At 35.0% G+C, this 17,473-nt stretch overlaps 1 protein-coding gene across 1 annotated transcript in view; it reads left to right on the forward strand.

Annotated features, from left to right (window-relative positions):
* The window catches only part of LOC134676329 (angiotensin-converting enzyme-like protein Ace3), a 144,272-nt gene that overhangs the window by 112,686 nt on the left and 14,113 nt on the right, over window positions 1–17,473 (forward strand). Inside the window, exons 4-6 of the mRNA XM_063534701.1 lie at window positions 10,173–10,377; window positions 12,550–12,714; window positions 15,462–15,549. Of these exons, the coding sequence (XP_063390771.1) occupies window positions 10,180–10,377; window positions 12,550–12,714; window positions 15,462–15,549 (451 nt within the window). The 5' untranslated portion in view covers window positions 10,173–10,179. The remainder of the gene's footprint in view (window positions 1–10,172; window positions 10,378–12,549; window positions 12,715–15,461; window positions 15,550–17,473) is intronic.

Genomic DNA, 17,473 nt, shown 5'->3' on the forward strand with positions numbered 1-17,473 from the left:
TTTATGAGACCTTATATGGCGCCCCGAAATAGGGGGGGGGCGAGGGGGATTGCTAACCATAGCTATATGGGTAAATGAAAGTTATTGAACAGACCATTTCTAAAATGTATGTAAATAACACTAAAAAGTCTGAAATGAGATTATAACTTTTTGTAAAAACAAAAAAAAAACCTGCTTAAAAAATTAACTGAAAAGGGGGGAACAGTTATCACAATGCCCATATAAAATTCAACTGTAAGTATATTCAAATAAAATAAACTAAATATGTACTTTAAGGCCACAACGTACTGTATTTCAGAAACATTTCATTTTCGGAGTATAATAAACAACAGAAGGAAGCTTTAACAATCATAAACCGTACTCCACGTCATTTTGGTTCAGTTGCCGTGGTATGATGGATGGGCGTGAAAAATAACAAAAAAGAATAATAACCTCATTATAAGTAACTTTCCATCGTCGCCTTACGTGACCAGGCGTTATTTTTAAACCCAGCTAATACGCTAGCTAATGGAACCATCCCTTTACCACGTCAGTTAGTTGCGTGCCACGAAAACATAAAAAGGGTACCTATCAAGGACCATCCCGTGAGAATGTAAACAAGTAAGTAAAACTTACGTATTGTTGGCAAGGCTCCAACGATGGCAACGTGTAACCTTATTTGCGGGAAATAGTTGAACTTGTAGGTAGGTAGGTACTCGTATATCTTCAATGTAGCAGATAATACTACTGACTATACGTGTCAAAAGTATAAACCATTCTCTAACAGATTTCCAAAAGAATACAATAATTGTTTTACATCTACATAAGAATATATAATTATATTCTATTATATACAAACATATTATATGAGCCTAATAAAGCTAATACTCGTATGGTGTCCAAATCTACCAAACCTCATGCAATAAGATTTCTCAAACAGGGCAATGGGCTATGAACGCAAATTATCCTTGCCCTCTTGCACAAGAAGGGTTCCACAAAGACAGGCAGTAACTACTGATTGATTGCCTTATGTCTCATGCAAGCAAAATATTACTGCACGTACTGAACGAACGCCTGAAAGCCTACTTAAGCAAAGAAATTGACCTAAAATAGGATGGATTTGTTAGAGAAAAGGAACCCGTGATGGAATTTTCGTTTCTTCAGATGTTCATTAATGCATTGTGGACTTCTCTAAAGCGTTCGACTCAGTCAAATGGTGAATGCTCGAGGAAACAACATTAAACTCCTAAGCACCTTCTCCTCAGACTATATGAGGATGGCATGGCACAGCCACAGTTCAAGCAGATGGTGTCCTATCAAACCACTTTCACAAATATAAATTCGTATTATTCGTAGTATTATTGTCCCATTAGTTTGTTTGAAACAATATCGTAGCAACAGGTTAAAAGTCGAAGTTTAACTTATTTTTATTTTATATCAGCTTATCTCACCCTTAATAATTATTATAGCTTTGTTTTCTAAAAGCCGGGAATCAGATTACTCTTGGAAAATGGCTCCGTTTAATTATGTAAGAAAAGCTTAGGCTGAGCCGTGCTTTTGTAATCTGATCACGAACACACGTAAAATGTGTTGACGAATAATTTTATTTGAGACGTGAACCACAAATACTAGTAAGTGTTTAACGTCAGATTTAAATATACACATTATACTTTAAACTAAAGTCATAGAATTGCTTAATAATGTAGTAAACGAAGCAAGTTGTTGTATGGAGACCCATGCATTAATTCCTCAGTCGATGAAATTTTGCTTGGTTATTGTATAGTATGAGCCGAAACTAACATTATAAATATCCAAAAAAAAACCGGCCAAGTGCGAGTCTGACTCGCGTTTCTAGGGTTCCGTACATAATTCCGACTCACGCTTGACTGCACATTTCTAACAGGTTTTCCTGTCATCTATAGGTAAAGAACTATTTTGTGTATTTTTTTCAAAATTTTAGACCCAGTAGTTTCGGAGATACAGGGGGAATGGTCATTTTTTGGCTATTTGTATTTTTTTAAATAACTTCGAACCTATGTATTTTTAAATTATACAAAAAATATGTCCATCTTTGGGTTACTAATTTACATATGTTTACCAAATTTCAACTTAATTGGTCCAGTAGTTTCCAAGAAAATAGGCTGTGACAAACAGACAGACAGACGCACGAGTGATCCTATAAGGGTTCTTTTTTTTCGTTTTGAGGTACGGAACCCTAAAAACACTCCTAAGTTAGGTATTTATACGTAAACATACAAATCTGTTTATTTATTTAACCGAGTAATTCCTCCGTCCGAAATTTTTTTTACCAAATAAATTATTGGTATTTCTGCTATGATTTTTTTTATTGTTATGTCATATATTGTTGCAATACGTTACATGAATATTTCCGGTGGAGACGAAAGTTTGAACGGAGCATTTTTCCGTAAAAAATTATTAACGATTTAAGACTTTAGGTATTTACTTAAATACTATTACTATTATTCTTTGGATATTTATACAATACTTTTTATTTATTGATACTTTATCATACTGTAAAGTTTTTTCTGGCTGAGGAATTACTGCGGGGTCCACTACCTTTATTTACTACACTATAAGTTTGACGTTTCATTAATTTACGTCGGTATTAAAAGAAATAACGCCATAATGTTTATGACTAGAGTAAAAAACATAGTTATACTTATACCTATATTTTTTAATTACGCTGAAACCAATTGCTCCTGCAATCTTCATCCATTAAACACGTGGAAAACATAAAAGACGAATAGGGCATTCAACCTGTAACGCGCAAAGCGGTAGAAATTTTAAAGGTATCAGCAAAATGTCGAACATACTCCGAATTTCCCATTACTATACTAAAATCGTATTAAATGTAATATTGTACCGAGATATTTACGAGTATTTAGGTGTATTGGCACCTAATTGGCATTGGCCAATTTATATATGTACGTAGGCAATCCAAATTAGACAAAACTATAAGAACATTTTGACATCGACTTAATTTGAATCTGACGATTCTCTATCACGAAAGCTAAAATAAAGTAACTTTACCTACACCTGTTTATACCTAGAATCGTATTGGTAACTCAGGGGCAGTTTGTGCTACTATGAAATATGCATGACACCCCCCGAGCGGTGCACCTATTTCCATTCACGATTGGTGCATCTGATATAACTTGGGAAGACTCGAACTGTAAATTTCGTTCAACATCGTTCCTTAAAGTTCAGTGAAGCTTTATATTTGATACCTATATAAACCCTACGAGGATACGATACGAGGATAGTATGGATGCTCCTGACATTATTTTATTTTAATATTCTTACTTAACCTTGGCGTTGCAAAGCACATCGGTGCATGTCTTGAAGAAATAGTTGAAACAATAGAACTTACAAGTATATCATTTTTTTAAACATGCAGATACGAGTATATATACACGAGTATACGAGTATATATTTACCAGTCAAGGATTCACGTTAGACCGGGCCGTGTCCGGGCCGGAGCTTCCTGTGCATCGTTTTCTATGGAAAGCTTCACGTGGTCGCCTGTCATGTCATAGAAAAGTAAGCGCCGAAAGCCTAGGCCCGGACACGGCCCGATCTGACGTGAGTTATCCTTAAATCTGTTATCACCGCCCTAAATGAATAAACGATATCATATCACAAATACCTATCTATATTTATGAACAATGTAGTTTATAAGGAACAACATATTAAGAAGAAAACAGCTAAGACTTTCACTTTCTGAAATACAATACTGAAGCCGTGTATGTGGCACGGTAGGCGAATTGTATTAACCGCATCTAACGGATCTAATAGTTAATGTTACTTTATCCCTGGAAAGGACAGTTTTGCATGATAATGATCAGATAGGAGCAATTAGTAGGCGATGCTTGGTGCAACCGGGCCTACTTCGCTCTATAACCGTTCATGTTATAGGCTATTAAATGTATATTTTATAGACTATTAGATAGAGTTTCCAAGTGGTTTGAAATTGAAAAAAAAAACATAGTAGTAATTTTTCAAAAATCTAATTAAATTGGTATAGTCCAAAAAACATTAATCCAATTAAACATTAATTAGTTTGGGGATGTGTCCCCATTTTCCTTCCCGTATATTGACTTTAAGAAAAATATTCGTTAGACTTTTTTCGATTTTTTTTATTATTTCATATTTAAGTACCTACCTAAGGATCAGACAAGCGATATGGTTAATTAAAATACGAGTAAGCACACCATATCGCGAAAAAATAGGGTAATTGCGTCAGTTTACCGTCCAGTACCTGTTTTTCCGTCGTAATATCCATAAAGAAAATGGGGACTATGTTTTTATGGAAAAGCGGTCGTCTCTTTTCGTCTTAAGCCCGTCTTAGATGATTTTGGAGGTAAACTTATGATAAAAATAGAAACAAGTTTTCCCAGACATAAAACTTGGTTTCGTTGGTAAACACAGTGCGATGGGTTAGCAAACGTCTAGAATTTACGAGTATTAAACGGTGGCCACCAGCGCACAGTTCGAGATTTATGTTGGCATATCTGGTGTCCATACACGGTACTCGCCATGATAAATGCCGTTACTGGGACAACGTATCTCCATTTACCTGTAAGTTAATTGATAATGTTATGATTGATTTTGAATTTCTCAAAATTAGGAATCATGTCCAGTTATTTTCCGGAAGTCCAATGAAACACATTTTCCAAGATAGTGGCGATTTCTTGAGATCCCTAAAATGATCTGAACATAAAAACTGGACTTCTGATTTACAGACATACTATATTTCATGATTGTCCTGGAAATTTCCACATTTGTCCTATACCTCATCAACCTCACCTTAGCGTTATGTAGCTGGAACAAGCACAATTTTTACCTTCACTTAAACCTTATCTCGATAGTTTAATCAATTATCATACAATGTTGAAATAGTTGAAGTGAACAAATGCTGCTCTAAAAGTAAATACGTATATACAAACCGACTTGTAACGATGTTATTAATAAATTCTTTTTTCACCTCAGCAGCTCGAACAAGGGTACTTTGCTTCTTAAAAACAGTGATCAAAATGCGATTTTGCTCACTGAGTCATTTTGTCTCACTCAGTGAGCAGAGCAGACAAAATGAGTGAGCAAAATCGCATTTTGCTCACTGAGTGAGACAAAATGTCATTCAAGTGACCTTTATAGTCAAATGTCATTTCAACATGCGGGGTCTAATACAAGTTCGATATACTTGGGTTCTATTATCTCTGTCCCTCTAGGTATGTTCTCACTGCTTAGGGTGAAAAATTTTGTTTACTACACGAGATCAAAGTTATTTACATCTCGTGCGCTTTTGAATCCCTTACTACGCTCAAGATAAGCACTCGAAGAAATATCAAACTTTGATCTCTTGTTGTACAAATAACTATCTTTCTTAACGTATAAGTAAGTCTGGCAAACTCTAGACCCCATGTGAGATTATTTACCTACAACGGCTACAACTTTAGAGCTTTCCAAAAAAGTTCAATAACTGCATTTTATATTAACTGCTAAAACATTTTACCTCGATGATATTTTATAAAATGTCTCTAAACATGTCTCGCTATATGATATTATTTCACAGCGTTTGAGTAGAATCTCCCTCGTCATCGTTTCTTGACTTTGCAATTTTAAAATTAAACTTCAATTTTCCTCAAACGTGTGTTTAGTCAAGATGTCTGTAATTTGCGAGGTTTCGACACGGAAACAAAGCTCGGGTGAACGAACGAGCGAAGGCTTTCCTTAATGTGAGAAAAAATTATTCCTTCATCGGAACTGCGTCGCTGTTTCTTTGAAGAACATTCCAATTTGTTTAATCCTCTTCGAAATTCTTTTGTCGCTAATGTATAATTCCCAGCCAATGAAAATAATGACCAGCGCATTTGTTTTTTCACATTCCAATAAACATTATCAAATAAAAACAACATGTTTACTCATAGATTATTAAGTACTTGCCGATACTAAAAAAAATTATAAAACCTCAACTTTTACATAATTCATAAATAGAACGTTTATGCTTGTTGTAGCATTTTTTACACCCTCCTTACGATTGAATTCCATTCTAATTGATTATACTGAGTGAGAGTAATTTATCTGAATAAGTAAACAAGTAGCAAATTGTTGAAGGTATACCTTTATGTATATTCAATAATTATTTAAAAGCTTTAACAACATATTAAATTTTACTGTTGTTTAAAGTACGTAATATAATTGTATACGTAATATTTGTTCATATTGATAATAAAATAATAACAATTCAATTTTAATTTTAAAAGCATTTCTATATTATAGGTATAAAGGTAGGTACTTACCTAACATTTTAATTAACAACTGATTGTGCGTCTCAAGGGTCAATTAAAATCATTGAGAATGAAGTATGTTTGACTTTCTGAAAATTTATCTGGCCCTGGCTAGTCCGTACCTATTTAGAAACAATGGAAGATTTAAGTATGCTTAGTCAAGTGCTAGACCACAAATTACCGAGATTGTTTGCACAATGTCATTTTGTCTTAACTTTATTTCTCCTCGCGTTTTCCGGAGCATCATTACCCCTTATTGTTGTGCCTACGTTGGATGGGCCTACTGTTTTCACAGGAACGTTGGCTTGTTGGCTTTCCCCGTCACTCCCATGGCTTAAATAATGTTCAAAGTTTTACTTGCTATGACAAGTAGAGTAAAGGGGCCCACTGATTAAATGTCCGCCCGACGGTATCGGCCTGTCAGTTAGAACAAAATTTTGACAGTCCCGAACAACTGACAGGCCGATACCGTCCGGCGGACTGTTAATCAGTGGGCCCCTTTACTCTACTTGTCATAGTCTGACATAGACATGACCTTTGATTTGTTAGTATGTATATTTCATGGTAAAGCGGTGGTGCTCGAATACATATGGATTTAATTCCCGAGGTTGCAGGTTCAAATCCTAGCAACGAAATCAAATAGTACCAATGAGTATTTAGGAACTTATGTACTTACAAAATATCAGTTGATATTTACCACTATCTTTTCGGTGAAAGAAAAACATCGTAAGAAACTTGTATATGTATACATAAATTTACGAAGAAATTCAAAGAGTCTCCTTTCCCTAAGTATATCTACGTTATTATGTGCAATAACGTAACACTGTTAATTACTTAAAATTATTCTTACAGATTGAATCAAATTTAGTTCTTATTTGGTATACTTAAGTAAATAAAATATTTTCGATATTTTTATCCGCCCGCCACGCGTCATATTTACCAAGTATTAAAGTAAGTATTATCGTCTAGCCCAGACTTTAGGTAGTGTTCTTAGAGTTAAACGAACTCAGCAGACAGCACAATAGTGCCTCTAAGCGTTTATGGCTGCAATGTCAGAGGTAGAACAAACTATCCTTAAGGCAGCAAATTAAGTAAAATAAGGTATAAATGTTGGGGAGGGGTGGGTCATTGTACTTTGAAGATAGAAAACGAAATGCTAATTTTATTTAACGTTTGAACTACACTACCTAAGGTTGTTTGCATTATTTAACCTTATGTAGTAATATGTAGATGATTAAAAACTTGATAGGTGTTCATATCTTACGGTGAGTATAAAAATAGTTAACGAAACACGTCAATTTTTTTTCAGTCGAATTTTTAAACAATTAAATATGCGGTCATTTTTTCTTTGTTTCATAACATTCTAATAACTATACAATGTCAATAGTATTATTGGGTACTTATTTCTAAAAGGTAATAATAATATTGCTTTTTTATGTGTTTTTGTATTTTACTTTTATATTCATGTTATAAATGACCTAGCCTAAGAAGAAAAATAAACAAATGAGAATATAGTAATAATATAATATACAAATGTCGGTTAAATATTTTCAATAAGGTTCCAGGATATCCATAGAGGAAAATGCGAACCTTTATAGAAAAGGCGATTTCGTCTCGCAAATTTAAACCCATTCACAGTTATAAATGTTATAAAAGTATGCGATTATGAAATTAGCCACAAGCTTAAGAACCGAGCCCTCTTTGGCGCAAGTACCTTGCTGAGAACTTACTCGTATGACACCTACAAAACTTATACATAACAATCGACTCCTGGCTTTCTGGTCGATTGATCATTTTACTTCACGAGGCAACCACATGCCTACGACAATAACAATGGCCTCACCGAGTGCACAATATTTACGCGGTACCTAACGGGCGATTGTTAACAAGATGCAAATTTAACACTAACGTGGTACTGAACGTTAGGAAATTGCGCTTTAGCTGCTGGGAGTTGTAGTAATAGTTACGGCGGCCTTAATTAATCACATTTTATTCTGCAGTTTATTCAATATCTTAATAAAAAAATAAATAATAAATATTAAATTTAAATAAACAATAAATATTAAATTTTAATATTAATTTTTCCTACTTTTAATTTTTCTTGCACCTATTACTACTTGTTCTCTGTTTGGCCCGAGGGTTAACTGGTAGAGAATGCCTTCTGGCATTAAGTTCGCCTTTTGTACAAATTTTTACTGTGCAATAAAGTTTAAATAAATAAATATCTAATTACTTACCCCCTTATTCATATACGCGCTACAAACCTCAATTAGCTAATAATCGTTTGTCCTTATCTGTCATTTTGACTTATGTATTTGTAAAAAGGGATAACACTTAATTTAACTAAATCAGTCCCGTAAACTTTTATGAATAAGGGGGTTATTATTTAGCTAAGATAAATCACATACTTAATTGTTACAAAAAGAAAAACCATTATACTTTATGTCCTATGTTTCTCCGAAATAAACATTTAACCTTAAGCTTGCATAATTAAACAGTCTTCAGAAATCACATACAAACTTTAAAATAAATCTAAAAACATTTTTATTTCAAGGGTGTACATAGGTACTTACTTGGTAATGTGTTAGAAAATTCTCAATGATAATAAAATTATTCTAAGTGTATATAATAACTTGTCATGCCACCCTAATGTTGAAAAGGACTTGATCGAAAATTACATTTATAATAAAATCTTCTTCTTCTTCGTGGTCGTGACCTCATGTCTGAGGGTCGTGACTCCTATGGGTTATTCTTCCGACCACTCTCCAAATAATAAAATAATGACATTAGAAAATATTATAAAGGTGTAGTTACATTGAATGTTACCAACTCTAATTATGTTTGCGTTATTGGCGGTTGGTTCGCTGCAAGTTTTCTGAGCCGTGCTTAGTTGTTCGTAAAGAAGTAATTGAACTACGAACGTGATTGGCCTTTTGGATTCTTCCTATGAAACTGTGTGTTATATATTTGTTTATGTAAACGGATTGTGGATGTCAACCGATGTTTTACAAATGCTAAGTTAAGAAAATCTTTTTGAGAGTAAAACCAAAAATATTGTACATTTTATGAGATTATAGTCTGGCTGTTTATATCAATGGGAGTGTCCGAACATTTTTTAAATATTATTTATAATATTAATGAACAATGTGTTCTATTTGTTCATATAAATAAACAAAACCCAGTTTGAGTCTTCCACTTGATCTATTTTTAATCTCGCCAGGAGTAGATATTTCAGCATCTCCGAACGACGATAAAAGCAACAATCGCCTATGAATTATTCTTCCATTTTCTTCTTTATTATTTTCTTTTATTCAAATACGGAATGCCCAGTGGTAATAAAAAGGCAAAAGCTTTTTTTTGCGCTTGATTCGTCAATTTACGCAGTTGGAGACCCTTCTCATTATAAAGATTATTATAACCGTGATAATAATGCATATTAGACGAGAATATGAATCGAATCGGTAAAATTTCGTCGGTTGTTTAATATTAATCTTTTTCCATCCTGTAAACTGTATGAGTATATCTCTGGCATTTAGCTGGAGAGTAGATGTCTGTCAAAGTCATGCATTGTACGATATTTTTTTAATACCCCTTCCATTGTGATGTGATGTTTTTGACGAATACTTACGTTTGGGTGTTGGGTAGGATTCTCCATAATTCTCTATGACGTTTGTGTATAGCTTTAGCATAATATTTAAGGATATGGTGCGTTTACATTTGTTTTGTAGAATATGTACAATAGAAGGTTGAGGCCGTCAAGGGAACACGGTGGAGTCGTCCAAGGCTCTACCGTGCCCCTATACATTCACCCTTCACGCTTTTCATCTATCCAGTGTCAAGTTTACCAAGTATTTTTACTAAAGATTTGTTTATAATTGTCCACAGATAAACCATGAAAGCAACATTCACCCTTCTTTGCGTGTACTTCTACGCGCTCCTGTCCAGTGGCAACACTTCAGACGATGATGACCGCCGTTGGCTGTCGTCGCTCATCGCCCTGGTGGAGATGGACTACGAAGACCACTGCGACCAGAGGGCCACGGCTTCTTGGAATGAGCTTGTTGGCTCCCCGAAAGGACTAGCTCAAAAGGTAAGGGTTCCTGGGTTTTTGTATTTTCTTTAGTTCCTTTAGGTATCTTAATATCTCATTCGTTACCTACATTACTAACAGTCAACAGTGATTAAACGAGCTTTGAATAGTTTCAATTACTTATCTATAGTCGATGCGATATTTTTCTATTAACTTTGTGACTCAAGGAACATTAGGTATACAATGTGTTTGGATAGAATGGAGCTGTTAACCACGAAAGTATAGTACGAAGTTTTTTTGTTTTTCAAATTGTACCCCCTTAAATGTTTATGATGCCTTACACTGCCGTTCTTGGTAAATTAGTCATTACTTGTCCAAATATCGACATGTCGCATGTGTAAAAGAGGATTCTTTCGGTAGCTAGCTTAAGAATGTTACAGAAAAGTTTCCACAACTACTCCATAATAAGTGAAGGAAAAAAATACACTTTTTTCATTGGCCTGTACATTTTTAAATGGTCACGGATAGTACAAAATTGACATAAAAACAAAGCGCAAATTACAAGAGTCTAAACCAGTATTAAAAATATATAGTAAAATTCATCGTCATTATCGAACTACATCGTATACGTGGTTAACAGCTTCACCAAAATTATTCAAAGATATTGTAGATGAAGCTGTCCCATATAGGTACGTATTTTAAGTATTATAGGTTGTTGTAGAAGCTGCTCTGAATCTGCTTAGCAGTACGCCCTCAGAAATATGCTGTAGTCTGAAACCCAGTGTTTAAAAACAAGTTAGTCAAATTTAAAAAAAAGCATTTTTTTTTAAATATACACACGCTTAAGATTAATATATACGTTGGCCTTGGGTTGATAATCGTTGGATTATCAACCCGGGGCCTTTATTTATGAATTAAATAGGCTTGATTATTGGGGCATAATAATTATTAATTATAAACAGGAATCGAGTAAAAATAAAGGCAGGAAAATTGCGTCCCGTATTGCGAATCTTGCCAAAGCTTATAATACTTACCTAGAAATGAAAAAAAAGAAGCCTTTTAAAGGTAATATGGAAAACGTATGTTTACATAAATTATTGTATTTTATATTAACAGAATCCTTTTAACGTATCTATCAGCGATATTTCTTTTATATAGCAGGAAAAAAGGTAGCAGAGTAATTTTACTTTTTGATAGCTATGTCAAATTTAGTGACCATTTTTAGGGTTCCGTAGTGAACTAGAAACCCTTATAGTTTCGCCATATCCGTCTGTCTGTCAGTCCGTAGCTTTGCTCCGTGATTGTTAGTGCTAAAAAGCTGCAATTTGGCATGGATACATAAATCAATCATGCCGACCAAATGGTAAAATTAAAACACAAAAATGTTTAGGTTTTTTTTCCCACAATTTTTTATTTTTCGTTTGATTTCTATGTGTGTGTCGTTGGGTTGGATAAGTCTTATCTTATCAAAAGAAAACTAGTGAACATGATCGGCTAAGCCGTTTTTGAGCTATCGCAAAAAGTCTTCCCTTAGTAAAAAGACGTAGGTACAAAGCGCTGCTGTAATGTACGGCGCAATTCGGGAAATGAATTCGAGTTTTACTAGATATGCATCATATGCAATAGTAAAGATATGTGACGTTCCACGGAAAAAGGTACCTTATGGCGGCTGGCGCTTACGCTATTAAATATTAACACCGCTCCAATATTCAGCCGGGGCAATGGTACCTTTTGTCGTGGAACGTCACATATCTTTACTATTTCATAATAATTCTTAGGTACGAGTAGATGATAGAACGGTACGTAACGTAACCCTATACTGCGCATGGTTCGACATGCTCTTAGCCGTTTTAATTGATTTTAATATAATTAAGCCTGAGGCCACAAAGTTGTTATCGTGCCAGGATTATTACAACCGATGCTACTATCTATTCCAAGTTTATTTCCCGCAATCCAGTTGACAATACCAAGTGAAAGTTATAGTTTGAAGACAAGTCTTCTACTTAAAATATAGTTTTAGTTATAGAGTTTAGTTAAAGTACCTATTAAAGACGGGCAGCTTTTTATTACGAGCAGTTAATTTCTCAAAAGAAACAAGAGAATATTACTAATTTGTGTTTTGAAGCCAGGAATTTAAACTTCAATAAATAATTGTCAACACTAAAGTTCGTCAAACTTAATGCAGCAATTGATAACGACATAATGTAACACGATACATTTTACGTTCTACAGCTGGGACGCGACAAGAGCTACGGGATTTTCGCCCGCGCTCAGACCACTGACATACGCATAGCGCTCAAGGCGCATGCGCTCAGCGACGATGAGCTCCTCAAGCGTAAGGTGAAGTTGCTGCTGCAGCCGGGCGACTTGCTACTGACTACCGAACAGTGGATCCGGGTAAGCTGTTAGAATTATTAGAACAAATTAAATTATTTTCAGAAAATATCATTTGATATTTACCAGTCACTTTTCGGTAAAGGAAAAACATCGTGAGGAAACCGGACTAATCCCAATAAGGCCTAGGTTCTAGGTTCTAGGTTCGGGTAGGCTCTGGGTTGGAAGGTCAGATGGCAGTCGCTTTCGTAAAAACTAGTGCCTACGCCAATTCTTGAGATTAGTTGCCAAGCGGACCCCAGGCTCCCACGAGCCGTGGCAAAAAGCCGGGACAACGCGAGGAAGAAGAAGATTTTAATTTGTTTTTATCAAGTAGAAACGCTACTATATAAATTATAGACGGAAATAAATGCCATATACTAAGAAAAAGTGACCAAGGCCTCCAGTGCCCCAGGCTGTGCCAGGGTGCACTGTGGCCCGGTGGCCGAATGGCACAGGCACCTGCCGCGATAGTAGAGGATGCTGGTTCGATTCCAGCCTGGGGCACTGGAGGCCTTGGTCATTTTTTTAGGGTTCCGTACCCAAAGGGTTAAACGGGACCCTATTACTAAGACTTCGCTGTCCGTCCGTCCGTCCGTCCGTCTGTCTGTCACCAGGCTGTATCTCACGAACCGTGATAGCTAGACAGTTGAAATTTTTACAGATGATGTATTTCTGTTGCCGCTATAACAACAAATACTAAAAACAGAATAAAATAAAGATTTAAGTGGGGCTCCCATCCAGCAAACGTGATTATTGACCAAAGTTAAGCAACGTCGGGCGTGGTCAGTACTTGGATGGGTGACCGTTTTCTTTTTGCATTTTTTTCCTTTTTTTTTGCTTTATGGTACGGAACCCTTCGTGCGCGAGTCCGACTCGCACTTGCCCGGTTTTTCTTAGTATAGGTATGACATTTATTCCGGGTAAGCTGTTTTAATATCTCTTCTTAAAGGGCCCACAAATTGCCAGCTGGCCGGACGATATCAACACTAGGCGGATTATCCTAATGTTGTTCGGAACTGTCACCTTTTGCGTTTAACTGACAGGCTGATATCGTCCGGCGAATTGGTAATCTGTAGGCTGCTTTAGTTTGCGATAAGAATGACCTATTTCATACATTAAATCCTTTATCTTTCTGGTAGGTACCTTGTTTTACATTTTGTTGTATTTGTCACCCTCTTTTCACTCTCTTTCTCTCCTCTACTCAAAGGTTAACTGGAAGAGATCCCTCAAAGGGATAAGTTCGCTTTTGTATTTCTTACTAATTGTATGTTATTTTTAATGTCTTTTTGTACAATAAAGAATAAGTAGTTACTACTACTAGACTACTACTTTAAATTTATATTATAGGGACATTCTTACACAAATCGACTAACGGTAAGCTCAAGAAAAAGAAGCTTGTGTTGTCAGACAACGATGTATAATATACAAATACATAAATAGGTACATAGAAAATATCCATGACTCAGGTACATATATCAGTGCTCATCACACAAATAAATGCCCTTACCGAACTCAATAATAGCGGGTTCAAACCTCGGGTATGTTGTATGGAACAGAAAAGATCCTTCTCGGAAATAATGCAAGGAGATGACAAAAAATTCGGTCGCGTATCCTTATCATACACAGACAAGAGGTTACATACACAATATTTATGGTCAGATATAACCACATCTCGTTAATCTGAACGAACAGTGATTTACAGTGATTCTGTGAACAGAAATAAAATGTAAAAATTAAAAACGCTCGGTCAATTACGAAAATCCACTTAAAAGGATTAATGGAAGAGAATAATCACATATGTTAACTAAAGTAAACCTGTTTTCGTTCAGTTGTGAAATCATAGGACTCTCTTGTAGTCACAACGTGCTGTAATCGTTTAATTAAGGTCCAAAATGCTTTGTATGTAAGTTATTTTAAAGTATTTTTTTATGTAAACAAGAAACAAAAGACATAAAGAAACGCTGAATCACAGACATCAGTTAGATACGACCAATTGTATTGTACGCCTGTACGGATCTGTGGAATTTTATTTATAGAAGGTAGGTAATATTTATTAAGTACTCAATTCCCGTGAACGCACTTGTTTCCTAATCCGTCAAACCATAATAGAGATAACAACAGGCGGTTTAAAATTCGTTTTTTATAGACACCTTTATTTATACATACCCAAAAATGATGTTCGAGTCGAACAAATAAATCTATCATGCGGGCACGGTAATGAACTGAACGAATCGCTCGAATAATGACCGTTTATTTGTGAGATGAGCACACATATTTCTTCCTGAGTCATGAATTTTTTCTACTTCTACTCAAAAGCAAAGGGAGTGAATTACTACTTTGTATATGTATCTGTATATTACGCGCATGATAAGAGACCCGTTGCTGTTAATTATTGCTGTAATTTTTTTTATAGCAGTTAATGTTATGTATTATATAATTACATATGTCGGCGGCCGATCGTAAGATCAGACATATCGTGAAACATGAAAATCTTTGACCCGTTCTCTGAGTCGACGGAGTCCCGCTACGCGGAGCTCCTATTTCTGGGCAGTTTGCCCTTCGGGCATATGAACTATATGAAGCAACCTAACGAACCTATCCTACCTATATATTGGTTTCATGTGACTATCGCCAAAACATTACACAGGAACATTACGATCTGCCTGATCTTACGATCGGCCGCCGACATATACATGACATTAACAACACACTATCATAATATAATATACCTATATATGTTGATTTTTATAAAATGTCTGTCCTTTCAGCTGGTCACATTTGCAGACACCTCAGAGAACGCTCTGCGATTTGCAACAGACTACGATTGTGGAACAACTATAAATTGTACACTAAGAGGTAAGAATTCTTATAATCATGCACACAAATATATATATTAATGTTATAATTTAATTTAATTTAATTTTAATTTAACTCATTTTAATTTTAATTTTATATGGACCTGGTCTGAACTAAAGAATATTCATTCATTCATTCATTCAAATATCTACATAGTAAACCCTAAGGAAAAAAGTAGGTTTAAACGTTACGTCGTGGGTGTACCTAACCTGATAATAACTACTATTCATGTTTACAAGTATTAGGTCCGGTTGCAATTCGGTTTAGTTTAACAAATTTTCGTTCATTGAAGCCTCATGTTAAATAAAGATTTAAATACCCACAGAAAATCTTACGGCAATTAAATGTCGTTATAAAAATACAAACAAATATTTATCTGTCATAGGCGAAATGATTATTTAAATATTATCCGTTACCTAATCATAGAAGATTATTGTTAAGATTCTTTAAATTTCTAAATTTCACGAAGCTTTTAAAAACTTCGTGCTCGTGATGAATGGCCGCGTAAAAAGTTAATTTCTCATCGCTCGTAAGAGCAATTTTGTTCTTTAAAAAAAATACCCACTGAAGATTTATGCCGGCTATAAAAAATGTAAAACGCTTCAGGATGTAAGTGTTCTTACTCGTTTAAGATAAGTTTTCAATGGCCGAACTCTTCAACAAAATGTCGCCAGATGTTTTATCGCGTTCAAGAATATTGTCAGGATGTCTACGAACGGAGCCTTGTTGAACATTGTTAGTCTTCATAAATTCAGTTTATTTTTCATCGTATCAAAGTTCCTCTTGTTAAATTTAATACCGTTTCATTAATTTTAATAAAGCTTCCATTTGACTTTTAAACATTTTTTTATAGTTTCAGCTAAAGAGTTGGTTAATGTACATAATGATTTAGCACTTAAATATGTACAAAATTAATTATGCTCTAATAAAAACTGTGTGAAATTTAATAAAAACTGGAGTTTCCAGGGATACTCAGGGTACATATGTGGGTTTTAAATGCCGTAGTACGCAGCAATATTATTCCGTTTTCCATAACACTACTCCATAATTCGTAGGTAACATAACTCTCAAGAGATCCTAATCCATCTGCCAACAAAATAGGGCAAGGCATAATGCGGGTCGGATCTTTTATGAATGATATTGCGCGGCTCTAATTTTCGACGCCCGCTCTTACAACCCATTACAGCGGCCAGAACGACGCTGATTCCGAAAGCTAATAACGTTACGGAAAAGTTAGCGGTAACTGTAACGGATTTACGGGGTAGGGTTACAAAGAAGAGTACGGGAGAAAATATACGGGATAATTAGGAACTCATCAAATAATTATGACAAACTAAACTTGTGACTTATGATGAGTGATGATTTTAAAGTTTAGTTTTAAGTAACGACAGTAGGGTTGTTGTTGACACATGTTGAATTGTAACTAAATCTAGTTAAATCAGCGAACTGATATACATGGAAGTATTCTGTCCGCTCAGTTATGACCCAACGTAAACTATTCGATTGTAGGTGGTGCTTACAAACTATTCGATTCGCAACTTCAGTTCGTCCGAGATGACAGTCAGTGACGGATGGCTAAATTGATTTATAAAAACAACGTTTTTTTGTAATTAAAAATGTCTTCATGTCTCGTGAAGTGGTGCAGAAGTTATTTTAGTTCATACCAAGGATAGTGGAATCACTTTTCACTTGTAGTAAACAGATAACTTCAGTAAAATTTGGAATAAACATGACGATTTGTTTTCAATACTACCGTGCTAAGCTAAAACGTAATAACTGCATACGACTTTCATAACAACATACGACTTTTTATATTGCGAGGATAATAGGGATGGTGTTATGCCAAATGAAGTAGACTATTTTATTAACTTGTGCTTGGTTTAGGTATTTTCTATATACTTAATTATAAATGTAGTAATGAATT

The sequence above is a fragment of the Cydia fagiglandana genome, chromosome 2 (genome assembly GCF_963556715.1).
Source record: "Cydia fagiglandana chromosome 2, ilCydFagi1.1, whole genome shotgun sequence".
Taxonomy (NCBI): domain Eukaryota; kingdom Metazoa; phylum Arthropoda; class Insecta; order Lepidoptera; family Tortricidae; genus Cydia; species Cydia fagiglandana.